Here is a 27,935-nt window from a genome sequence, read left to right as displayed (position 1 = left end):
CAGTGGAGTGCTGGTTTACAGCTCTTCTGCACGTTGATATAAATGACTTAGAATTGAAGAGTTTATGTAAAGAGACCTAAGCCCATTATTCCAAACTGAAAAGTTAAGACAGTTTTTACAGGGTCATACATATCCTCCAAGTAAAACTGAATAAGTACTTGTTCTTTCTTCAATGATCTTTTCCAGTCCACCTCCTGCAAAACACGCTGATCAACAGCTTCTTCCCCTGTGTTTAACTCTGAAATCCTCTGGGTTAAGCATTACCCCGTGGTTTTGGCAGAGTGTAAATTGGTTTTCACAGTTGACTGCAGAGCTCTTCTGTCCTCTCATCCTTGGCTCTTATGGATGAAAGGTCTGAATGAGACTTCTGGCACTGATTAGGGCAGCATAGTGGTATGGAAGGAAATGCACCCTGCCTAAGAATAAATGCCACTCTTCTCTCAAAGAATTTTATTCTTTCTCATTTATACATGTAAAAATCTGACATAAGGACAGTAGCCACAGACAGTGAATCAGAACTCAGATAGGCCTGTGATATTAAATTTTGTTAAATGTGATGCATAAAATACTTCATATATTCTAGATGAAGTCTTCTGTTTCAGATTTGGAAGGTCCAGCTGGCAATCCGTTGTTTCTGTAACTTTAAACTGTCCTTTTTTCTGTGCTGCTGTTACTAGGTCAGAAATGCCCTGCAGTGTTAGCCGGACTACATTAGTGTGGTCTTTGCATATTCAGTCATGTCAGAGGATGAAGCTGTTCATCGGAATCTTTTGTGGGAGATGGATAGGGAAAGATCACTTGGAAAAGACAACAAAGGCTACTTGCTTGGTATTACATTTAAAAAAGGCAGTGCTGAGGCTACAGTTGGAATCCGCTTGGTAATTATGGGCAGATTATTAGTTTTGTCTGGAACTGATATCCAGATGAATTCATATTTCTGCTTGCTCAGTTTGGCTTGCCATCACTTGTAGCAATTCAGCAGAGGAGCCACCAGAGCGGTATCACCCACAGGTCTTGAAGCAGAATGATGTTTAATCAAATTCCTTGGGCAGCTGTCGACAGTCAACTGAGGATGGTATCAATAGTGATGGTGACAAGATACAGTCTTGATGAAAAGCGTATGAATTCATAGGAAGCCATACAGTGTAGCTACCCTTAACTTGAATGCAACCATTTATAGAGCTCAAGCTCTATACATCTCTTCTGCCAGTAGTATTATCTTCTTAAAAGTAGGGGATTGCTTCATCAGTTTTTATAATTCCACTCAGAGCTTTGAATCAAAAAAAAATCAAGATCCATGAGCACTCTTGTATATGGCTTATTGAATATCTCTCTCTCTTGTTTGTTTTATGGTGACAAAATGAGTAGGTATAAAGGCTCATGGACTATTCTGCGGTTTGGCATAAAGCGTCCCACTGATTAAAGACATTACAGCACATCTTCCAAAATTCCTGTGGTCCTTCAGTTCCTGGTCCAGGAACACACCTACAATATTGGTGACTTGAATATTATGTGAATAATCCATGTGTCATCCCAGAGTGATGGTGGAGTTCTAGATAATAAAACAAAAATGCCTGCAGGACTTAGAGAAATCTTGAACAAGATTTGGCCTTAGCAAGATTTCTATAATTTAAGTAAGTATTAGTCAAGATTATCTGGGATTTGTTTCCCAGACTCATCTGTCTTCTCTCAAGAGTCTAAGAAAAAGTCTTGTGATCAGAAAAGCAGTTCAAAAGTATGGCTGGGGTCCATCCAAAATGAATAGGAAGAGACGCTTTGAAAATATCTCTTCACACGCTCTTTCCTATTGTACATGTGTCAGATCAACTGCAACTTGGCTCCAGCTGGACAGTTAGAATAATGTGACTGAACTTTTAAAAATCTTTTTTTTTCTTTTCTGATTGTTCTATTAATTGTATTTAAAATTTGCAAAAATGAATACTAGAAAGGTTTTATTTAATTTATCAAACAACCAGTGACTTTCGTGCAGTTCAATTTGTAGGCATTGTTCACATATTTCCTGTTTCTATGATATTTAAAACTTTTTCTGAATGTTTCCAAGACAAAAAAAAATGTATTAGCTGTGCTTGAATGTCTGGGTGGGCTTCATTTGTGCATTCCTTTTGATGGTCATCTGACTTGCCACCAGTTAAACCAGAATTACAGAACTTTTATCCACTGAAATAGGTGAAACTTGCAGATATAACTGACGGAGCAGAAGGAATGGAAAGTGTTAGGGTTTTTCTCAAGTGAACAGAGTTAAGAAGCACATGCAGATTGAAAGTCAAAGCAAAATGTACACAGCTCAGTTTCACTAAGTTATTAAGTACAGAAAGTAAAAGGCAAGTTTTCGTGCTTTTGCTTACATTATATTTTCAATATATACCTTTCAAGGTTCATGAATATTTTTTAAGGTCTCTTTTGTGTCAAATAAAAAAGGCATTCAACACCTAACATTAACAAAATGAAATAACCCCAAACAGAATTGTTCTGTAAATGAAGTCTTGCTCATTTTGACTCAGGGTCAGAGATATTAAGCTTTCAGAAATTAGCTTATTTCCAGACAGGCCATCACACAAGCACTGAGTAATTCTCCTTTCTGTTTGTGTCTGAGACACAGAAAAGTCCAAGCTATGGCAGAACAGGATTTTCGAGTTAAACTAAGCCATTAATTTTGCATGCAACCTGCCTTGACAGCTCTTTCAGAAGAACTTTATTTACCTTCTCTGTTAGCCTTTTCTTTTGCTGGACTGTCTTCATTAGTGGTCACGTTTCTAATCCTGTTTTACGCAAGAAGCTATAGGCTAAACAGCAGAGAGGATCATTAGAATTCATGGTTTATAGTGTGAGGTCCACAATGGGGTAATAATATATTATGTGATTTTTATATGTATATAAATGGGCAGAAGATTTTCTTCCTGTCAAAGTAGGAATTTATTGTACATTCGTAGTGTAATTTTAAGCGTTTTCCTGGGATGCGATACTAAAGGTAGAAATGGACCTTTTTCACTGGATGTGGTTACTTTAAAAAAAAAAAAAAAATTGTAAAATCCAAACAGGCTGCCCAGAGAGGTTGTGGAGTCTCCTTCTCTGGAGATCTTCCAAACCCACCTGGATGCCACCCTGTGCCACGTGCTCTAGGTGTCCCTGCTGGAGCAGGGGGGCTGGACTAGGTGATCTCTAGAGGTCCCTTCCAACCTCAACCATTCTGTGATTCTGCAAATTTGGCTTTTATACAAGCGCATTGCTGGATAAAGATCTAAGACTATATTTCCATGGTATAGCACATTATAATAAAAAATAAATAAAAATAAAATATTGGGATGTACTGAATTTAAACAGATTCGTTTGCACAAAATGTGATAAGGAAACCTGTGTTCAGATATTCAGTTTGTGTTATTCTATTAGTTTAATTTCATTTACGTATATGTACATATATACAGCAAACAAACAAACAAAAATTAGATATATTTGTTATTCTGAGTTAGGTACTGCAAAAACTTCCGGTCACGTCCTAAGGCTGGGTTAAAATGTTTCATCTTCTTGAATCTGCCATCAAACAATGTAATCTCCTCATGGCAGGCTCCTTGACTTGCCTTATTCCCATCCATTTCTAAAAATACTCACCCCAGGCACAGTGTCCCTAGTGATATAATGGCTGTCTCTGAAAAGAGTAGGTTTGGAGCTGGCCTCCCTCTCAATGACCTATGAGAAATGTCAGTATCCGTTACACAACCACCAACCATATCTGAAAAATATTTCCACAAGTTAGCCTGAATTCCTTTGCATATCTCCAGATTTTTTATGCTGCTTTCTGTTTTCCGTCATTTATATTGCAAGGGCAGGTTGAGGGGGGAAGGAATGTTTGCAAATTTAAAGAATTTGATTCTACCAGCCTTGGGCATTAAAATACTTTATTTTTCCAAAAGGCAATTATACCAGCAACAAGAAAGACTTTGCTTTCACTACCTCTGTACTCTAACATTAAAGGATAAGTATTCTTTAGGTATGACTGCCTATTGAGTCTCCTCCCTTTTAATACTCGACCTCTCTTTCAGAAATATTGGAAGAGGTATGAATTGCACTGCTGCTTTTTAGCACATAATTCTCAAATGGGGCCTAAACTGAGATTCTATATTCAAGCTGTGTGCATCTAGTCCTGGTGTACATCCACCAAGTCCTGCGGTTTGCCCAACTTTACGCTATATCCTCCTAGAAATAACAGCTCTCAGCCTTTTCAGTACTAATGGTCTGCATGGTACTTGAATCCGAAGGCAGAAGCTGCATAGCTTGTAAGCTGCCCCTTGAACTAGCCTGATACTTCAAGAAGAACCTGCAAGGTGCCAGCCCTGGTTACTTGCTGTGGTCCTGTCAAGCAGATGATTAATGAGGGTGAAAGTTAGAGGAGCGTCGCAAGTGCAGCCAATTAATATCTCCTGAGGGTTATGTTTTACAGAACAAGTGGTGCTCCTTAGCAGCCATAAAGTATAGCCGAACAGGTCAGGGAGCCAGAAAAGCAGCTCAGCACACATTTTTATACTGAAAGCTGCAGCTACAACTGTTTTTTGTTCACTTACTAGGGCTGCTTACCGTCAGTGTCCTATAAATCAAGCGGCTAGTTGACAGGGTGTGCACTTTCATCCTACACTTTTATTGCTTTTGTTAGTATCACTTTGGATGGGAAATAAAATCGTTCTCACAAGTCAGTCTATGCTCTCTGACTCTCAAAGTACTGACAGTCATGTACACAAAGTAAAAATGCTGTTGGCTTCTAAGTCGTGGTGATTTAAAGCTCACAGAATGAGACAAGTTTCCATTGAGCTACACTAAGTATTACTATGGGCCAGTAAACATATTTCTGAAGAAATGATTCTTAAATCATTGGGAGATCTCGGTCTATTTTTTTGTCTATGATTCATAAATAGGCAATGAGTAAAGGATAAACTATTTCAGAGAATTCACCTACTTTTCTTGGAAATTTCTGTGCAAAAGTAAGCAGAACAATTTAAGTTGAGGCAAAACTGAACTTACCTGGGAAGTGTTTTAAAATACATATGAAGATTTAAAAAGATGGGAGGGTTAAATCCCCCATTTCTTGCTATCCAGATGCAGTTTCTTCCTTCTCTGGTAATAGAAAAACACTATCTGTGATAAGAACAAATATTTAACCTTTGAAAATGGTATTTTTATTACTATTTAAATTTCATGGCTGGGCTAAAATATGCAAAGCAGCAAAAGTAAAATTCAGACTAAAATTTCTCTGATGCTCAGGAAACAACCTTATTGAGCATGTCTAAACAAAGTCAATTCTAACTTAGTCTTCTGCATTTTCATCCTACCTCTGCCTAAAGACTTCTCTATTCAATAAATTAGAAAATTGAATGACATACAGAAAGCACTGTAACTAGTAGAAAAAGAGAACTTCTCTTAAGGCAGAGGTAGGGAAAAAACGAAAATGAAAAGTTAAATTGAAAAAAAAAAAAAGCTAGAAGGAAATTTAACCATTATTGCCATTCAAAAAAAAGTACATGTTTTCAAATGCTGTCTTAAGAAATAGAAATTTTTTAATCTAAATAAAAAGCATATTTTTGAAATCTAACAATGGACACAAGTATTAACCTTGGAGCCTGTGAGTTAATCACATCCTTTGGAAAGATCATATTTTTCCGTTAATCTTTTCAGTTGCAAAGAAGAATCTTAAACTATGTCATTGATATTAGTAAACAGACAAAGTCTTTTTATTTTTTTTCTTCTGTTATATAGTATAGCTATACTATGTAATACTCTAAGTTCACAGAACTTTACCTTGCTGGTAGAAAAATGTACATGTTTTCTTATAATAGTCAATAACATAAATGTCTGAAGACTCTGAACATAAACTTATCCAATAATTCACTGTTTTCCTCTAAAATGTATGCATAAGGGTATTTTTTATTTTTACTACATTTTGTTTTATAACACTGTTTTATTTGCTTTTTTTTCAGAGGAAAAGACTTGGAGGATGTTACTGAAATAAACCCTGCTGCTCAGAAAAATGAGATGTAAGACTGTCATAATCTTCTCCTACACACTTCTAAAATAATTGAAGTTAATTATATCTTAGTATCAATAGGTTTAGTAAAAATAATTAGGAGAATCAAGGTTAATACTTTGATTTGATTTAAGCCATAGAGTCTTAACTTTTTTTTTTAATTTCCTCATTAAATAAATGCTAGTAAATATACATAATTTGTTGTGATGAAAGTGATTTTATTTTACTGAAACTCTAAGTAGTTAATGCACGACCATAAAAGTTTTATAAGTTCATTTGAAATGTCCCATTAAACGAGAACTTCTCCTTTAGATACAAGAGGGGAGTGCCATAAAAATGGATCATTGAAAAAGAATCCTCTTTTGTTCTTAGTGTCACTTTTCATTTTCAAATGAAAACTAATTTACCTTTTTTTTTTTTTTAATCTTAAACAGTTTTCAGTAAAAATATTATTTTTAATTACACGTCAGTTAACATCAAATCGACTTTTTCACAGCCAGTGGATTCATTTACTAATATAAATGCAGTCATATGTTCTTAGAGACTGTATAGAGCCCTTGATCCAAGCATAGTGAAGAAAGTGGAGGTGCTGAATTGCTAATAACTTTCAAGTCCACCAGATATTTGTATTAGATTTGACAAAGTAGGTTTATATATTGTAAGAACCAGTTGAGGAGCTTGAGGACAGAGTTAGCATTCAGAAGGACCTAGGTAGGAGGACTGGGCAGGAAGGCCTAAAAATTCAGTAAGGACAAGAGCAAAGTCCTGCCACTGGGTAGGGACCCTCTTGCCACTATTACCATCTGGGGCTGACAGGGTGCAGAAAAGGCCTGTGGGGCCCTAGGAGACACTGAGCTCACTGTGAGCTCAAGAGGATGAGAGAAAATGGGCCCAAATTGAAACAGGTCACACTCAGACTGGATAAAAGGAGAAAACCTTCCCCATGAGGGCAGTCAGGTAGCGGAACAGGTTGCCCAGACACGTTGTGCAGTCTGTGTCCTTAGAAGTTTTCAAGACACAACTGGACAAAGCACTGAGCAACTTAGTCAGACCTTGGGGCTGCACCTCCTTTGAGTAGGAGGCTGGACTAGAGACCTCCCGACATCTCTGCCGACTTGAATTATCTGTAACCCCATTAATATTTTTGAGTATCTTACTGTTCCTTTGTAATGTTGCATATTTACTGGAGAGCAACTGAAAAATATTGAGGTTTGAACTGATGTATCTTCATAAATAACAAAAAACTTATTATATGAAACAACTGTGATACATGTATTGGGAATCTTCCTTGTGAAATGTATATAATTTTTTCTTCTTTAGCATAAATAATTTAACCTGTTAGAAATGTTTAAATTGAATTACATCATTTGATTAATTTGACGTATTTCTCACTTTCACAGAGATCAGGACCTTGGTGATCGCACTGAAATAAAGCCTGCTGGAACCCAAAATAAAAAGAGGTGAGACTTAATTCATAATTCTTTGTAAGGTTTACCAAATATTTAAGAGTCCTTGTGTCTTACTTGTGTAAGAATTCTGAATTATCTACAAAATGTGCACTATAGCTGCATATATTTTGATAATTATAAATAATAATTGAAATCTGTAATATTTTAGTGAATGAAAATGCCTACTAACAAGATCCATAGAAGTATTTTTGTGCTTATCCAGCTATTTTGTTAACCTAGCCCTTAGTATCTCAAAAAAATACGAGTCACAGCTACTAGGATTCACAGTATTTGGAGACACTAGGACCCAAGTGGTTAATTAAAGCAAAGCTAGTGTTATGGTTTCAGATAGAATTCATGTGGTATTTTTGGAATCTTTCATTTAGTTGTATATTTAAATAACGAGGAAGAACTTCCCTTTTTAATTATGTAAATGCTTCTCCTATTTTTAATATAAAGTATTTTAATGCGAGCAATACTACTTGACAGTCTCGCCAGAGAGGCAAATACTGCCCACGTTCAGGGAATGAGTTTGTCTTGGTCCTGAAAGGAGGTCTGCCAGATGACAACTCGGGCACAATAGTGGGTGCTGCTTCATGCAACACGCCGTGCATACAAAACAGGGACCGGTGCAGAGCAAGGGTCATTCAGTGAAGCTTCAGACCTCAGCAAGCTCGCTGAAATAAATCAAACTGCAGGCCAAACATCCAGCTCTAAGGCTTATAATCATCAATCTGTTTTGGAATATAATTTTTAGCAGAACCAAAGAGAAGCCTTTGTTTGAGCTGCTTTGTAATATCATCAGGAAAATTATTAGCACTTATTACTTAAATCCTATAATTTGGCTGACAGGTTTATTTTTATGTTTGGTTGCATGCCATGTTTATGGCAGAGGAAACTGCAGGAGACAGGATTTCTTCTGCCTGAATCATAATCCCGTTCTTTGAAATAAAAGCCTGTCTATCTGTTCAGCTGGTCATTTCTAATAAAATCCTCACTGCAGAGCAAGAAACAAACTTATTTATTTCTCATTTGAAACTAAAATGTACTAAAACCAAGAATAAAACATTATGAACCATGTTACAGTTCTCGAGATCTTCGGATAATATCTGTCCTATCTTGCTATTCTAAATTCTCTTTCCCAATAGTGCATGATTCCAACAGCACAGAATACTACCAAGAAAGTGCAGAACGCTTTTGATCACCAAGGCATTAGTGTAGAGATGAAAGCCTCAGTGGACACTTTGAGGAAACTAGGGCTTTATTAAAGTTAATTGAAGTTCCTGATACAAATAAAGACATCATCATAAACTGGACAACTTTACGGGGTTTCTGTGATTCTATTACTTTCCACAAGCTAATTTAGCACTAATTTAACACTACTAGAAAAAAAAGAAAAGTCTTTCACTTTTACCCACTGCTACTTACTTAAGTTTCTACATTTTGACTGAAGGTATAACCAAAAGCTCCATAGCTGACAGCGATTTTTAAAAGTGTTTGTTTTCTTGTTGCTTTCTTAGGGTGACACGGAAAGTATATGAAAATGCTCCAAGTGCTCCAAATAATCTCCCTACAAGTTATTCTATCAACAATGAAAGAAAATCCAGGTACAGTTCACAATGAATTGAATCATAATGCCCTTTCTCGACAAAATAAAAAGAATGAGAGAAACCATTTTTATGCAAGTTCAGTTCCCTGCCTTTACCTACAGCTTGGCCTTGGCATGGGTGGGATATGACTAAGCACAAAGTCTTTGGTCTCTCGTTTTCTTATATTTGCTGCAGAAGTTGGGGTGAGAGAGCGTGACTGGGATCCGCATAGTCTGAAATACCTCCTTGGACATAAGGGCCAAACCTCTAAATTGTCTGAGAATGAGAAAAGCCAAACAACATATACTTTTAAGACTCATTAAGAGTATTTAGCACAGGAATACTCATTAATTAACACTTCACAGCATTTTGCAGACATACAGCTTCTCAGGTGTTCTGCTAAAATTGAAAGAGGAACATAACACAAGAAAGGCAGGGGAAAGAATGTGCTCCAGTGGGTTGAGGAATCTTAAACATGACAAAATGTATATCCCCTACCAGAAGCTATAATAGAAATCCGTGAAAGCTTATTAAATTAAGTGTATTAACTGTTTATTCCTTCATTTTTTTAATGCAGGTAAGTTCTGCAGAGTATTTTGCTGTAAAAACAAGTTTTGCTGTAGAGAAGGAGTGAGTGATAGGGACTGAAAGAATGAACTTGGTCAGGTAGGGAGCTTTCAGGCTGCATCGTTGCTCAGTGTTAACTTACTGTCAAGGTGTCATGCTGTGTGGTTATTTGTTACAGTTCTGAGCTTCCTTTGGGTGGGCAAGACTATTAACTCTTGGTTTGAAAATATTTTTGCCGTGTCTTTTTAGCTTCTTTTTTCTATAGCACAACTATTTTCTTTTTTAAAAAGGTAGTTATTCATGTTTGTGTGTATTCCAGCTATAATACTTCAGCCAGTTACTCAAATCCCAGGGGCACTGGTGTGTGCACAAGGCCATTTAAGGAAAATAGGTACTGGAGAGATACCTCAAGAATTTTTCCCTATATAACTTTTTATACAGTGATTCTAAAAATACGTGCTTGAAACGCACAGTGTTATTTTCAGGCATACTGCACTAGACATCCATGAATATGCCACGCACAATTGCAGTTTTGATTAAACTAGATTATTTGCAATGTCAGCGTGTCTCAGGATCAGATTCTGCAGCCAAATACAGTGAGCTAAAGAGAAGATTTAAGAGAAATGAGCCTAATGACAGAAAGAAGGTCAGAGGTGCCAGAAACTTTAGGCACTTCAGTTGCATCTGCCACTATGTACAGCGCCATGTGTTTTGTTAAACTAAGGAAATCAGTAAACTTCAGTTTTCCTGCTTAAGGAGCTTACTTCCATATTGCCTGCAATGTAAATGAAGCACTAGGTGTTCTGCTGAGAGGAGCTACTTCTGTGATAAGCAAATCCAGGCTTGTCACATTATTATTAAATAGCAGACATACTGCTCTGTATTTTGAATCATACATAAGAATTTGTCATTTAAACTTCTCACTGTGCAGTTTTAATACATGCCTGGTGTTTCATAGAAATCAAATAAGATGTATCTATTACCAAAGAATAGTGTATCTGGGCTACCTCACATGTTATCATACATGTTATCACTTGTAGGGGACTCTATTACATATTCCCTGATAAAAGGGCAACTTCTGCAAATACCCATGATTTTATATATGTTATATATACATATATACATACATATATATATATATATATATATATATAAAACTATTTATAGCACTGCTAAATATCACTCAAAAGTGCTACGAAATGTGTAATGATTACCATATACCTTATGCATTTCTGGAGAAATGCTATGCATGGCAAGATGGCTTCCACAGCTGTCATACACTTGCTCATCCTTTCAGTGCCAAACAAAACTGACAGTTAAGCAACCAGAACAAGGACTGTTTAAAAAAGAAAAAGAAAAAAAAAAAAAGAGAGGATTTAATCTCCCTAATAATTAAAATTCAGCACAGTTGCTGCAGGAAACACAAATCATACGCTATACTCTAAAGACCCTTGCTCTATTTCTAGGGGTACACTGTAATTTTGTGTGGCTGTTTGACAGCTATTTGAGGAATCATGAAAGAAGAATAACAGAAGGCAAAAAACAAAGCCTATCACCATTTCCTGGCATGTATTATTTAAATTAATATGTGAGCACAGGCAAACCCACAACCTTATTTGTATACTTTCCCCAACGGGTGTATAGATTTCATTTTGAAATGTGGAAGAATCATACAGCAGCAGGATAATACGGCAACACTTTAAGACAAGACACGTTACGCTCCTACTTTATACATTTTCGTTTGTTACATTTTGCTTGGTTGTCATGAACATAATAGACAAAATAACTCATCGCTTAGTGCATTGTGGTATATTTATTTAACTTGTGTCTTATCATTAGGGTAGTGAAACTTTTTAAAATAAAAGATATTGCTAAATAATTGTTATACTCTGCCTCACAGCAAATCATCATATGGTGCCTATAAGGAAAATATAACTGGAAATACTATCAAAACTGTTTACTCTACTTCTGATAGGTAAGTGCATGTTAATAATTCTGTATAGTATGACAGGGCATCAACATTTTGCTTTTGCATTATTAGACAAAACTTTGAATGTTTAGACAGAGAGAGAGGTGGAAGTTGCCATCAGGCCAGTGAGAGAGCTTTTCATAAAGAGCTCCCTTGTAGCGGGCTCTTGCTGTCAGACCATCTATTACTGTAATTGTGCAGACTAATCTTACATTTGCCTGACATTTAAAATATCTGTAGAAACAAAGGCAAATCCCCTAAGTGATAGTTGGCTGTGTGATTCTGTAGCTTTCTGTCTTTAGTAGCTGCTTACTCTAAAATTTCCTTCCTGTGTGAAAATAGTGTCTGTGATGATCAAGTTTAAGACAGATATGGATGAATAAGCTGGCATGATAATGCTGTTAAAAGCTTTATTTTTTCACACAAGTTAACATATTCTGAAAAATAAGGATATTTGCTCAAACCGGTAATACCTTACTTCTTGGACAAAAGAAAATTTTAACTGTCCTCACCAATTTCAATGTAGATAACATGGATACCCTCATTATTTGGAAATATACAGAATCATAAAAAACTTCTGTCTCTTCTGAAATGTGTAAAAAGAACTCTGGAAATGTTTAAAATATAAATACAATGGTTTATCAATGTGTGGAAAGAAGGAAGATCGGTTAATTTTACAGGGCAAAACCAACACTAGCAGAGCACTATCTAGAGAGAGGATAGGTCACTGTTATATGAGGATGCAAAAAGAACTCGGAAGATAAAAAGGTGGACAGATTATTATTGTTATGAATAGCAGGTGGACAGTTTTATATATTTCATATGTTCATTATAACTGCGCTGAAAGTAGGATTTCCGTCTGCAGTGCAGAAAATGCTTGCAGCCACCTCTGCCACACAGAGAATTCTGTACCAGACTGATCACATGATGCCACTTTAAATTCAACCACCAATTTGCTTTTGTGATTAAAATGTTCTAATCATACATTCCACTTCACCCCCATTTTGTATACATGCTCGCATGCATTCAGCAATTTAATGCAGTCTCATTACTGTTTGAAATCATTCAGTTCATCAAAGACCACCATTCTTTTTATCAAGGTATTTTTGCTACTTGACAATTTTATTCATCATTTCGCCCATCACGGGAGCATCTATATTATGCCTGTCAACTAGAGTGGAGGGAATGTACATGTGACATGTTTCCATTTATGATCATTGTACTGTGCACTAATGTCTTTCCCATGTAATACACTAAGATAACCAAGTTTCTCCTTGAGATTTCAGTGGTAGCTCTTTTTTCCTGACAGCTGATGTTATATTATATACACAGGAGTATAATTGGAAAAGATATATGTACATACTGCAGGAAGCCCTTGGGCATAGATGCCAAAATGATCTTAGATGCCTTGCAAATTTGCTGTCATTCAACCTGCTTCAAGGTAAGAAGATTAAACCTGCTGCTGGTAAATATAACTTAAATGTAATATCTATGTTATATTACACATATAATAAGAGAATTAAGCCTTCTGCACACAGAAGAAGGGGAAAGCTTGTACACTGGAAGGGAAGATTAATCTAGGTAATACCATCCCTAGCTCTCTGTCTCTCCCTCCCCCTTTTCTTTCTCTGTCTCTTTCTCCCTCTCTCTCCCCTCTTGCAACCACCAGGAGGATGAAGGACGTGGTGACGTTTATCCTGATTCTCCTACACATTTATAAGCCTTCAGTTACATTCACTTCCAGTCTGATATATCTAGTATGTACTGCTCACACTTTCTTTTAGTATCAAAATTTTGTTCCATCTAAAATTATGGCTTATGAATGAGCTATATTCATTCAGAGATGAAATCATTTCATCCCTCAGGGTCAAAGAACTGGTTAAAACTGATTAAAATTTTGGTCCTATGTTTTTTTTCTATTGTACTGTTAAGATGATGTTGAAGTTGGATAAGTCTTTATTTAAGTCCTATTAAAAATTATGTTGAAAATCTTGTTTCCTATTTCCAGTAAGAATGAAAAATAGGAGAAAAAATCTTGCTTTTTACTCCAAAGCCCAAGTTACACTCAGTCCAAAACTCTATTTCAACCTTTTGTCAGGGCTCACCCACCAGAGAACTGCTCTATAGTCTGTCTTTTCTTGATACTCCTTGTCTCCGTTCTCTTTGTATCCACATGCACCAAGTTCAATGTTCTGACAAGCAACTCTAAGCAAAACTGCCTCATTTGCATGGCTCATTTTCAGCCTAATCTTGCATAGCTTATACTTGCGCTTCTGACAGCAATTCCTTTACCTAGTTACTGCAAGAGAAGTGATCCAAACCCGAACATGGCACTAAGGTTGTGCTTTACATCTGCAAGCCTGTGTATATTTTTTGTCTCATATGGATTTTCTGGGCCCTGTGAACACTAGACATGTAATTCTCTTCTGAGACAATCACTATATAATATTTCTGCAAGTGCATTGCTACAAGTAGAAACAAAGTCTGCTTTGATTCTTTTCTTTTTGGATGTATCAGCCCACATAACAAAGAATGGGCTAACAGACTTAAGAGCATTAACTTACTCTTTTTTTAAAAAAATTGAAGTTTACTTTTTAAAAGGGTATTCTTTTTGTTACTTTTACCAAAATGGCAACTTATCTAGTCGGAAAAACTCAGCTTAAGTTTTGTGTAACTGCCTATTTATGAAAGCATTTACAGAAAATTAATCAGCTAATGCAGCTCTGTGGTTCATGCTTGCAGTTATGTACTTAGCTAAGTACTGCGGTAGCTCATCATTAATATTCATTTAGCTCCTTACAGATCCCTTGTATCCTTAGAGAGAGCGCATAGCTTGACAGGAGCGTAAGGTCTTTGTTCCCCTTGAAAGCTCCATACCGAAACCTCAGTGAGTGAATCATCTGCCTTGTAGACTGTGTCCTCGACATAAAAATACTAGTTGGACCCAGTGATCAAAGCTTTGAAAACGTTCCCATCATTTTGGTGGTTTATACAAGAAAACATGAAGTGAGAGAAAAGAAAGAACAGACTCATTTGAATAGTTTAGGTACCTTAATACTAATAGCTTATTTAGAAAAGATATAGGAAAGAAAAAAAGAGTTCTGCAAAACTGGATTTTTTTTTAATGTTCTCTAGCCTCTGTGCTATGCTTATAAATATCAAGTGCCCAGTTTCAATGTCATACTAGCCCCAGGGAGTATGTGTAATATGAGGCCTTTCCGGGCTAGCAGACAATTTGATTACTGAATGTCGCTGTAAAAGCGATATTAATTTTCACATATCAATGGATAAAATACCCAAGACACCAGAATTTCTCATTCTCTTACTGAGTAAAAAAAAAAAAAAAAAAAAAAAGATGATCTGGAGATCAAGATTCTGGCCTAAAGATTGAATGACTTAAGCTTGCAGCTTGATCCACTGTAGAGTTGCCTTGTGATCTCTGTATATTTTTGTGTCTGAAAAATGGGAGATACTCTTTTATTGCACAGACTTATTAAAGCAGTATCCAGATTCAGCAATGATGGGGATGTATTTGGTGGATAAGATAAAGTATCATAAAGCATTTTGAAATACTCAGGTTTAGTTTCCTTGAGATGAGAACATTTACTGCTGTTGAGTGTTTAAGTCTGATTGTGCTTCCTTTACAGATTTTCTTAATGAAAACAAAAAATAATCTTCAAAGGGTGGTTCATCTCAGAATACATTTCTAAACTAAGATGGAGAAACCACCCGTCAGAAGCATGAGGCCAGAAGGCATGACTATAAAGAGAACCTAGGGAGCAAGTTCCAACTTAGATATCTTACTACCAGAAGTCTAAAGATTAGGATTTAGTGTAGATGAAAGTCACTCTTTCATTAATGAGAATGATGAGAATAGGGGGTTATGAGTACTGCAGTATCATCTGGGAATGGCAGCATCCCAGAAGACAGTATGCTGGGAATGAATATTAGGGAAGGGTTTCATTTTTTTATTGTTACTTCTACTTGCGTGTTGAAGTGTGAAGTATGCAAAAGACCACTGGAAGATCTGAGAGCAGGAGACAGCATTTGGATTTACAGACAAACTGTGCACTGTGAGCCTTGCTATTCCAAAGTAAGAGGTAAGATGAGAATGTATTATATTGAACAAAATAAGAAGAAAAAAAAAAAAAGCAACTGTAGAACTTCATTCCAATAACTTGAATATATGCCTGCAGTCACTGTACATAATGATGCCATTGATTCTTGCCCTGAAAGTCACCGGAATATCAAGGTCACGGCCATTTGAGTATCAGGTTGCTATGCTTAAAAGATCAAGCCAGGCTGCTGAAGATTTTTCACCTCATGTAGTTATTCTGTCCAATGAAAAGAACTTACAAAGTCTACTGAATCATAATTAAAATGTTTTACAGCAAGTAGCATTCTTAGCTTCGTGTGGAGCACAGTGAGTAAACAAACATACACGACAGCAAAGACTGGAGCTTTTTTCGTTAATTTTTCTAGGAGTTGCAGGATTTTAAGTCTTCCCTGTTCATGGCAATTATTGATTCACAATACTATAAATTAGGACCTCTGTGTTGAATAGAGACAAATGGAACCCTAGATGAAATGTTCTGCTAAGTTAGTGTTCGATGATGTACTTTTTTGAGATAGCATTATGTTAAATGAAATTATAATAGTCAAATTGTTTTGTTAGAATATATAATGCTATTAAGCTATTGCAATATTTGATGGGAATAGTGAATGATCCAGTTAATTGGGTTAAAAAAATTCATGAAGCATTGTGATAGTTATAAATCTTTAAAAGAAGAAGAAAAAAAACAATCTGAACAATTCAATTGCCCTAAAGTTTTCTTATGCAAAATTTAGAGAATACTGATTTGCTTGTCATTTGTAACCAATCTTTTTTCTCTTGCAGAAAAATGGATCTACTAATTTGGACCAACACAAAGCAAGATAAATAAGTTCCACTGGTGTTTAGTCAAGTGTCTAGGTTAACTCAAACTGCTATAGGAAATGTTATTATTACTAGAATTAAAACACTCTAAATGTGAATCCTACTGAATGCTTCCCAAAGGAATGAATTCCAATAGGATTTAAATGAGCTTTTATATACATATGCCAGAAAGCAAAAATATATATATTATTCAGTACAGTCATCAGATGTGTGAAACTGCTATGTAAACTGTATGTAAAACTAATAATAATTTATAGAAATGTTTTGAACAGCAGCAAATACCTATACAAATACCTAGCAAAACTTTTGCAGTGGCTGTATCCTCTTTACTGGAGCCATGTTTCCTCAGATATAGGAATTATTATCTTTAAATAACATGGATGGATTAATCTCCTCTACGATTAGTTAACTAGAAGTGAATTATTCAATGTAAACTACTGCTTTCATATAGATTAAAGTGTATTCCCTCTATACCATAGAGAGAGGATATCAATATTCAGTGGGAGATTGTTTCCAAGTAACCTCAGTGATAATTTTAAGGCAAAACAAGTCATCTTGGGAAAATACCTATCTCTATTGACTATAAAAGGACTCTAGAGAAAAAAAAAAAAGATTTTTAAGTTATTAATATCTCACTCCATGTTTTTAATCCTCAATTATGGTAGTACCAATTTCTTAACAAAAATGAGCACTTAATATCTGCCATGAAGTCACAAAATATAAACTTTGCATGACATCATGTATTAGTCTTCTTTATTAAGCTGAATCAAGAAACACCTTGGATGGATTAATGTCAACTAAATTTAAACACCTACAGTTTAGACATCTACATTTAAGTTACTTATCCTATTTTGCCTTTATAGACATTACAAATGCTTTTGGAAAGCGATTCATCTGATCAAATTGCAAACATCTATTTTAGTGTGATAAACCATGCTCTGAAACTCTGTCTTCCTTTCCACTGCCTGCCAATGAGCTTGGAGTGAATAACTGATTTCTAGATAGCTGTATTAGGCCAAATTAACTCCTTCTTTGGAGACTACAGTGAAAGCAGTTTTTTTTTTTTTTTTCTTATGGACAGAGTGTATATGCTAAAATATGGAATACAGGTTTCCACTATGTGCCTATGTGTTCACTGCTCGCCTCTGTCTTGGGATGTTCTAGAGAATGACATTCAGAATTGATTAGATTCCTGTTTTTGATATAATCTGTTTTTTTTCCCCAAAGGCTGAAAAAAAGTAAAGCACACATTAGTCAAATGATTATCCCTCCCCCCAGAATAACTCTACAGTAATGCTGATTCAATTCAAAAGGGAAACAGGCATGTAAATAGATCTATTTTTTTCTCTTGTTATTAAGGAAACAGTTCAATTAATTATATTACATACATATAACAACATAAAAATAACAAACATAAAAATAAAAGGAATAATAAAAAAAAAGGAAGAATGCTCCCAAACTGCTAGAATCTGAGCAGGATTTAAAAAGCTGAAAAGCAGCAAATCCACAGATTAATGTTTGACTACTGATGGGCTGTCCCAGGCAAACTTTCTCCCTTCTTCTACACCTGCAGTAGTGCAGAATTTAAACCTCTGGAGTCTCAGCTGAGTAAAGAGATAACCTGGGTTGTCCGTCTTTAGTTATGTTCAGACTGGTACAAGCACACTAGCCATGAAAGAGCAGATAATTTAGTTTGTTATTTTTTATGGAAAAAAAAGAATAAGAATTTAAGGCAGTACCTTTAATAAAACATGCTATTATACACATTATCAATATTTTTCCTTGTGTGTATGTCTATTGCTGATGATGTATTTTTATTTAAACTGTACTGGATGTTAAGCTGCATTTCACTAGGCAATGATGAAACCAGATTTGGAGAGAATTAGTGGTGAAGTTTTAATGGTGGGTTACAAATTTGGTCCCATTCAGACACCAACAGTATTTGCTTGTGCTTGGCTACGATAGAAGATTAGGTATTCGAGTCACACCACTAGAATCCAAGATTTTCCAATAGAAACGAGGAAACTATGGATCCAAATATCTCCTACTTAAATGCTCACAGACAGAGAAGCAGCAATACAGAAACAATAAATAGTAATTCCGTGCTCATTAATTCATCCTTGTTGAGCAACCCCCCGCCTTTTTGCCTTTTTTTTTTTTTTTAAAAAAAAAAAAATTATATCTTGTAAGTTTGCTGAAAAGAACCACCGGTTTTGTGATGCTTGATATTTACCATATAAAAGCCTGGATTGCATTACTCATTAAAAAAAAAAATCATCTCAATACCGATGTATCAAAACTCAATTGTTTTTGTCCTTTTTGCATATCATTAGTATGCAGTGTTTTATTTCTATTTCATTAGTGCTTCCATGAAACAATCCAAAGGAACAGTTTGCTGGCAGCTGTTTTAATGAATGTGTTATTCTCAATAATACGTTAAATTAGACTGAAAAGCTGTATTGAGAGAGGATGCAATAAATTATGTGGGTTTTGTGATTCATCAGATCCTTTTTCCGAATGTGATGGGACATACCTAGAAATTGTGGAGAATCAAGCAATTAGAGGAAAGGGGTGAAATAATGCATACGGTACATTGGCACATTTGAAGGATGTAGATGGCTTCAAAACTACTGATATTTGCAGCAAGAAGGTCACAGGAACTATTTTGCTGTTTATATATATTCAGTTGTATCCTACGCAGGCTCAGTCTGAGCATCCCTCAGCAGCACTTGGAGTAGGATGATGAATGTCTGCAACACTTTGTGCTCTCATCCTTTCCTTCTTGCAGCAAATGTCTCTTGAGATTGACAAGACAGACTCTGTCTTACTTTCTGGAACCTCGTTACCTGGGATTCTAAAAACCTGATCAACACCAAAGGGCCCTAGCTTTTATTCAATAGCTCAGCTCTACTCCTTTCTCCTTGGTATGAAGATGCGCATCATGTTGGATAGTTTTGAGAGGTGACTTCTTTCAGGATGAATATAGGTCAGACCTCTGCTCCCCATGTTGCTCTACTTGATATTATTAATGTCATTGTATTATTAGAGGCAAAAATATTCACTTTCCTATTTGTTTTTGATTTCAAATCATGCTTGCTTACTGCAACTCTGCTGTTAAACCAGGAGGTGGTTTTAGCTTCCAGTCAGGTCAGTATCACTCTGAGAGGAAGAGCCTCCTTTCTCCCTTCTGCTACACCAAAACATCTAATTTTTCTCCACAGCAACATAACAGAGACATGTTTTATTCCATTATTCCAGTGTACAATCCTTGAGGTCTTAACCTCATGAGATATTTCCTTCTTTGACTTAAAGTTTCTAGAAGCCTTCTGTCCTGTTTTGCTGTTGGCCTGGTCTGAATGACTCAGTTCTTATCTCCTGCATAAGTAAAACTAGGAGTTAGAAACATTCCCTGTTCTTTAGGGAGAAGAATCTGTAGGTATTCTCAAGGCGTGCTTGGTGCAGACTGCTAAGATCAGACCCCCCAGAAATACAGTGATAACTGCTGTTGTTTCAAGTTATTGAGATGGTGATGCTCCTCTCTCTGAATAGATCATTGACTCAGAAACTGGGAGGGCCAAGTTCGCTTTCCCCTCTCAAGGTACTTTTCTCAATGAAGTGGTATAACACAACAGTGCAGACACTGATGTGTGGGATGAAATAGATGCTCCTATTAGTGTTTTTGCCATGTGCCCTGACTTGTAGATCCAGGTTCCTTATGATCTGTGAATAACAAAACAGCTGTACTGCCTGTGCAGCTGCTAATGCATGTGGGCAGATTAATGTCTCAGGACAGGTTTTTGACCTGAAAATACAGAAACAGTTCCAGAAATAAAGACCAGATCTTGAAATTCCTCCATCTCATTAGAAAGGTCCAATTCATAACTAAAGCAATATTAATGATTCTCTATATATCTCTGTTAATTCTGTGTTTCTTTCTAGCCACATTAGAGGTGTTGCCTGCACTCAGGTTTGGCTGGAGCAGGACTGCGAGGGAACTCATTGAAAACGGAAATTGGAGGTTATATCTGAGTGTCCTTGAAATGTCTCCATTCACTCTTGTACAGAATATCCGAATCTCTTTTAAGCCTTAGTATCTTACTTGCCTTCCTAGCCTGTGAGCTCTTGGACAGGGAGTCTGCGTTTGTGAGTGCCAGAACAGCAGCGGCCTCACGGTGGGTCTGCTGCACCTATGTTTGTGGCACCAGAGAAAACTCGGTTACCTCCATTTCCAAGGAAGCTGCTTGCAAATTTACATTATTTTCATGGAGTTTTGATAAATGCGTCAATTACAAATTACCAATCACACTCTCACAGCCTATGCCAAGACTTCCAAGTGGTTGGTTTTGTCCTGTTAGAGTCAATATAGAGTACAGAGTGTAATTTTGCCAGAAGCCCTTGTCTGTGTCTTGGCATTGCTGTGCAGTCATCAGACATCTGTTTTGGGAGCTCGAGAGCTAGTGCGGTCCAAACAATGGGCAGGCAACATTTGCAAACCACCTCCTCCTTCCTGAAGAGAAAAGGAAACAAAGAGTTGTTTCTGAAGGGGAAAAAAAAAAAAAAAAAAATCTGTCATTCAACCAGTGTGGTTCCTAGTGGGAAACAAAAGAATCCAGCATGAGGGTTCACACATCAAAATATCCAAAAGCAGCAGGAAAAGGAGAAAAGATTGAGAGAAAGATTAGCATGTTGTACAAAGAAACCAATTAAGGACAAGCAAAACTGGGGATACCAATTTAAAAAGCAGTAGTACTGTGGTGTTGCCATACACACATTGCTACTAAAATCAATAATACTTGACTGCAAGAAGAATGAATACTCTTGATAGCTTTGTTTTAACCTCTTTATCTTCTGATTCCTCTAGGGAGCTTCCATCTATTGAGCTTGGTTGTGTTATCCCTGCATGTAGTTCAAATCTTGGAATGAAGAAAGAGCAACCAGCTAACCTACTTGTAGCATTATAATCTCAAAGGAAACCCCACATATTTTAAATCTTAAAATTTGGGAAATCCACAAAATTATGCCATTGGTACTGCACTGAAACGCTGCTTTTATCAATTTACCGATGAAATGGTTTTTTTTTTTTTTTCTCAGAAAATATTAGTTCCCTCAAGACAAAATTTACCACGGGGGCAAGCATATCAGTTTTGACATGAATGATATTTACGGAAAGCAGGAGGAGGAAAACAGAGGGAGTGGTTATTTTTCTGCCTGTTCAGCTGTAGTGTGAGACACCACAGCTATGCAGTCAAAGGAGAGCACATGCTTTGAGGATCACATTTTCTGTTTTTTATTATTATTATTATTATTTGTTTTGTTATTTTTTTTACCTCAGAGATCGTTATGACCGTTTAAAAAGTTAGATAGCTTCTCCTTCCGAACAGGGTTTCCTCAGTAGGAACGTAAAATATGAGACACTGCTTTTCACAAAGAAACTGGAAGAAACATAAGGCAAAGATCTACCTAGGAAGAATATATTCTTCACATAATGCTCTAGTGCATACATGTTCATAAACCCAATGGACGCTCTTAAATGCCTCTGCGCGCCAGTATTTCTTGCATATCCACATTGTCTTGGAAAGGACAGGACTGACCATAGAGCAGCTCTCCTCACCCTGGAGGTCTGTCTGACACTGGCTATACACTTGCAAAACAGGTGGAAAAGATCCAGAGCCAGACAGGGATTCATCATTCCCTAAATCCAGGAGATGTAGCTCCACGGTAAATAGTGCAGAAGCACTTCTAGATATTCAGCAAAAAATTGTGCTCAATCAAATTGAATTTGGATGAAAGCGCAGGTGCTGTTTTAAATCATTCCCTCAACTAGGAATTGAACATGCAAACATTTTAACAGAAGAAAAACCTTCCGAACAACTGTAAACATTCCAAGCTCTTTTGACGTTGAATCAACCACACTATCAGTGCCACTCAGAGTTTCCTTTTCAGAAAACATATTTCCTATTGGGCTGAGGGGGTTTTGTGATATTTAACTTTTCCTGTGTCACATGACCAACACTAAGCATATTGCTGTTTATTTTTATAACATAGTAATTTCAAAACCAACCACTACTGTATCAGGAAGCATTCGGTTTGTTGGCCTAACTTACTAAAAATTTCCAAATTATAAAAATCACTTGCTGTTATCCATATGATAGAGGTACTGACATAGATGACAATTTTTCAACTTTATTGCAAAGCTGCTGAATTTCTTAAATCAGCTGAATGCAGATAAAATGAATTAAAGAAGACCGAAGATGAACAAAAAGAAATAAAAAGCAATGATCATAGTTAGTTGAACCTGTCAGTATATCTACACCACTGTCAATTTTTGCTTTGTGTCAACTGCTGCCCTAGAGACAAATCAAACTGAAATCAGAATTCTTGACAAAATGTGTTATGGATTTTTAGCTTCCTGGAGGTAAGCTGCTTCGGTACATCTCTCATTATAGTCTTTGGCATTTTATACTCAAAACAGCCTCTCAGCTGCTTTAAAACCCTTTACTTCAACATTACCTGCTCATTCATTATTAACATGGAGCCCCACATCTCTTCATTAGCCTCCTACCCTCAGAGGCACGTGCAGAGACCGTGTGAATTCCTGCTCATCAGTGACAGGGTTCTCTGACCCAAACTATACCCACCAATATTCATGTACGCTGAAGATGAAGCAAATGGACAAGTGACTTTAAAAGCATAGATTAGATTTGAGGGAAGGGACAAAGAAAGTAAGGAATCAGTGCATTTGCAGGCCAGAGAGATTTGATACAGAATTGTTGAGTCAAAATAAAGCAACTCAATTAAACTAACATTGTCATGGATAGTTCCATTCAGACAGATCTACAGACTACTCTATGCTTAATATAGACATGATAGTTAAAAAAAAAAACCCCAAAAGCTAAAAAACAAAACAAAACAAAGAAAATAAACAAACCAAAAAAGACACCTAAGAAACTAAGAGGGCAAAATATTTGCAAGGGACTTTGGCAATGAAGACTTTACAACTCAAGGAAACGCAAGGAAAAAATTAACCACTCACGTAATCTAGAACAAATTTATAAAGCTAACAATAACAAATTTCTAGGATCAGAAAGTATTCCTGAAAAAACTCTAAAGCAAATTAAGTGCGACATTGCTGGACTTCTTAGAGGCATCTATCACTCAAAGCAGACTTTGTGCCAAGCAAATTGGAAGCATCAACTGCAACATCAGACTTTAAAAAAATTACGAAAGCTGCTTTGGGGGACTGCAGATCAGTAAATCTAACTTCAATCAAGCTATTTTGTACAAATTATAAAAATAATAATAAAGAATTTGTAGGCATATGGATATTTATAATGTACTGCAGCAGAGACCATACAACTTTCTGAAAGCAAGGCACGCTCATAAATATATTAGTATTTCTGAAGGAACCAGTATGTTTTCAGCTAAGGTGAATCATTTAATAGAGTTTATTTGAATAAGTTTTTGTTATGGTCTTTCCCTCAGCTATCATCATATAAGAAAACTGGGAGCAATACAAATAAGGAAAAAATGTGTTAAAAAAAATCTTTTCATTATGGAGGCAGATAGGAAAAAAGGCGTGGTACAGACTGACTTTTGTGGGTGCAAGATTATACAGATTAGGGTTTGTCATCTTGGAGAAGTAACTGAGGGAAAATATGTTTATAAAATCATGAATGACAAGAAAAAGCTGAACAGAGAAGGATTAATTATTCTGTCTTTCTCAGAGTACCAGAACAGAGACACCCAATTAAATTACTAGGCAGCAGGTTTAAAGAGGATAATAGGAAGTAGTTTTTCATACAATGCATAATTAAATTGCGGTGCTAATTGCCACAGGGTGTTGTAAAGTTCTAATGTAGAAACGGTTTAAAAATGGGACTTGACAACTGTAATTTTATTACACACTGATGACAATTAAAAATAAACGGTCCAGATGTCCCATCCACCGGCCACTGAAAACTGCAGAGAATCCCCCAATGTTTTGTCTTGTTTTGGATATATTTTTCCTTAAGCAGCTCCCATTAGCCTTTCTCGAAGATACAACACTGGGTTAGACGGATTTCTGCTCTGACTCCTCATGGCAGCTGCTCTATTTTTGCCAAACCGCTTTGCCAGCCACTGTCCAGAACACAACTGCTCTTTAAAAATCTCATCGGACTCGGCCTTTAGCACCCGCACTCTGACTTCATTGTAACCCGGGCTTTGTACAGCCCAGGCTGGATTAAATGCAGCTCACTCTATGCTGGCTTGCCTGAAAGGCAGGTCCAGCCTGCAGCTATTACAGAGCAAAGCAACGTGCTTATTATCGGAGGGGAGCAGATGGGATTTACTGAGTTCCTGCTTCTTTGTTCTCTGCGCTGGGTCTCTATTAGTAACTACATTGATTCAGAAATTTCTGCTATGCTATGTCACATAAGCAGCCTAAAGCAGCAGCATCTGGGCTGTCACAGCTTCCCAAGCCCAGGAAAACCAGGTTTCCTTGGCATGTTTGGATGTTTGGGGTTGGTATAAAACACATTTTGTTGATAATTAAAAAAGAAAAAAAAAAGAATACAGTCTTCATAGGGAGCTCAGTGTGGCTTGTAAAGAGCTGCTAAAGTTCTGGGTTGACCCAATGCATCAGCAAGTGTAAGGATTCTGAATGGAGATGGTCAGACAAATTATTAGCGATGTTGACACTAGAAAAAAAATCATTTAGATTAAAAAAGCAATTGAGGTCAAATATTTTAATGAGTGGGATGTTGAAACCATCTTTGTTGGAGGCCAGCATGGAGACCATGAAGTATCATATTCATGTACACACACACCGTGTCTGCCATCTCCCCCGAGGGCAGATGTAACGTTAGTGAAATTACCCGTACATTTAATATGGAGCCACGATAGCAAAATTGATTTTTTTTTCCATTCACTAAAACCTCCCTTTCAGGAAACACCTGGTGAAAAAGATAGGGTGTCCCACGGAGGCTGTGAGTGGGCTAGTTGAAGCATGCACTTGTTTAGGCTGTTTTCTTTCCACACTGCTGGATGGAGATCAGGCTCCAAGCAGACCCACCCCAGCAAAACCCAAACTTCTGGACCACTTTGTTGGGGACTGGATGTACTGAATTTGATTGATTTGTACAAAACACCTGAAAAAGGTTCTACCTACATGCTGAGGTATCTAAGAGAGGTACCTCTCTGGAACTAGGTCCACACAAGTGTCTGCATACAACATTTATTCATGTAAACAGTAGGAAGGTAGTTGAAAATTCACATACAAATTACCTCTACTTGTAATTGGAGATAAATATTTTAATGGTTACTCTTAAGGTAGTCACCATAGTATATCTCCAAACATACCATCACTATCTGTTAGATTTTTACCTTTAAAACGTCCTGACCACACTGTAGCGTCCCTTTTCTGTCAGTTAGAGGAGCTTGGACAACTAGTATTTTCAGGACATTTGTCAGACAAGTATCTCTTGGGTGCTAACCTACCTGGCATATATTGAAAATATTGTTGCCTGTCCACACTTAATATTGAATATTGAAGGTTGATAGTGAAAAAATGATATAAAATCCTTGGAAATATTAGGAAAAATGCTATGTAGCTGAAAGGTGAAACAATCAGATTTCAATTTGGGGGGTTTTGTTGGTCCTCTAAATAACTTTGCTTGCCTGGCGCAAAGACAAAAAGCAATTTCTCCATTCTGGAATCTCTTTCAGTATTTTCTCTGACTCATTGCACTATCCACCACTCATTATCACAAATTACTACTCCTTTTTTTTTTTTTCATTGTATGTATAGCACTAATGTCCAATAAACTGTATCACACATGCTGCTAATTTTTTTAACATTTTAAAATTTTACTAGATTAGCATAGACCTACTTCTAAGAATTAAGGCTAGTGCCATTCTGAGTGATAACAAACTGAGCGACAGGCCTTTTGCCTGGGGCTGAACTCATTCCTCGTTTTCTCATGGGAACAAAGATTATTTGTAGTAACGAAAACTGTATTATATTGCTCACTCTGATGATGTGCGACAGAATTGGGGCCAACCATTTTCTACATTTTCAACCATTTTCTACAGCCTTAATTTTTTTTTCACTTCTTTATTCATAATGGGCAGAGGAAACTAAACAAATGTTTTGGATTAAGTGATATCTGATGGCAATATTATACCCCGGGGGCTATTTTTATTCCCCTGAATGATAAAAGTCACATTATTTGGAAGTCAAAAAGGTTTATGCCCTGTTGTATCTTCCTTTCCAACCATTCTTGTAATACTGGTTGCTTTCGTTTGCACTGTCGGAGTATTTAGAAGACCAACAAATAATAACCACATTGTCCTGCGCATGTGCAGAAGAAAGACAGTCTGTTTTCAAAGAGTGTAAACAAAAGAGAAAGAACTGTGGCAGGCTGGATGACTTCAAAGTTTCCTCATGCCCTGAACAGAGAATTAGGGCCTGACCCTCCTCATGTATGAAATCCCAGATCGGGAAGGGACGGCGTGAACAGGTATCGGTGGCTGTTGTTGCTACCACTCTGTGCACAGCCCATGTTCAGCAGGAGGGCAGCTACCGCAGGTGTCTCCATAGCTCTCCACAGCGACTCATCTAGAAATTTAACTGCCCCCTGACATTTTGGGTTGTATTATATTTTACATCTTTAGGACAATACTTTAGAAGCCTGTGCTCCGTAACCTGGCCAGGGGAAATGACCCAGAAGATGGGTAATCCTGGGTGCTGTAGTGGCCAAGCTGCCTTGGGCACAGCACCGAATCCCTATGATCCTATCTCCATGGGGAAGAGCTGACCAGCGCTAACCACTGGGGATACTGGTGCTCAAGGCAGCGAGCCCACAGAAGTGCGGGGTGTTACAAAGTGAATTGCAGCTGCCTTACCCTGCGTGGACAATTTGGCCTGTCGCACCCCTGCGTGGCTGCACCGTCCTGCACGGACCCCACGGCACGCGACGACCTCGGCTCCGCGCACGCCAAGCTGCCAGCTCATCTGCTGGGCAGGAGGGAGGAAAGCAAACATCAGCTTTCCTGTAAATACCGCACAATGAGGGATAACACAGGAAGACTTGCACGTCTGGACGTTAATCATCCCTCTGGAGCAACGAGTCTGCACTGCAAAGCAGCACACGGCTCCGGAGGTTGTAAAAGGACCTTATTTTAACGGGGGCCGCGTGTAACGCCCGGCACCGCCACGAGCCGCCCGCCCTGCGGGGGCGCCGGGCGCCTCTTTGTTCCCTCCGCGCGTGTGCGGGGTGGGAGGGACTGCGGGGACCCCCGGCTCCCGCGCGCGCTCACGGCAGGCGCAGGAGCGCGGCGGCGGCTGCCGTGACGGCGGGGGCGGCGGCAACGGCCGCTCTTCCTCACGCGCCCGCGGCCGCCGCCCGCCCTCGCG

The 27,935-nt window shown here is 37.4% G+C and overlaps 1 protein-coding gene across 1 annotated transcript in view; it reads left to right on the top strand.

Annotated features, from left to right (window-relative positions):
• Window positions 1-16,556, top strand: part of SCEL (sciellin) — a 41,089-nt gene extending 24,533 nt beyond the window's left edge. The window contains exons 10-16 of the mRNA XM_088540306.1: window positions 5,985-6,041; window positions 7,432-7,491; window positions 9,000-9,086; window positions 11,536-11,610; window positions 12,937-13,045; window positions 15,602-15,704; window positions 16,502-16,556. Of these exons, the coding sequence (XP_088396432.1) occupies window positions 5,985-6,041; window positions 7,432-7,491; window positions 9,000-9,086; window positions 11,536-11,610; window positions 12,937-13,045; window positions 15,602-15,704; window positions 16,502-16,518 (508 nt within the window). The 3' untranslated portion in view covers window positions 16,519-16,556. The remainder of the gene's footprint in view (window positions 1-5,984; window positions 6,042-7,431; window positions 7,492-8,999; window positions 9,087-11,535; window positions 11,611-12,936; window positions 13,046-15,601; window positions 15,705-16,501) is intronic.
• The last annotated feature ends 11,379 nt before the right edge of the window (window positions 16,557-27,935 follow it).

Source organism: Tinamus guttatus, unplaced genomic scaffold (genome assembly GCF_059628265.1).
Source record: "Tinamus guttatus ecotype Peru unplaced genomic scaffold, ASM5962826v1 Tinamus_guttatus_pri_ptg000058l, whole genome shotgun sequence".
In the NCBI taxonomy this organism is placed as follows: Eukaryota; Metazoa; Chordata; class Aves; order Tinamiformes; family Tinamidae; genus Tinamus; species Tinamus guttatus.
This window is presented reverse-complemented; position numbering and strand designations above follow the sequence as displayed.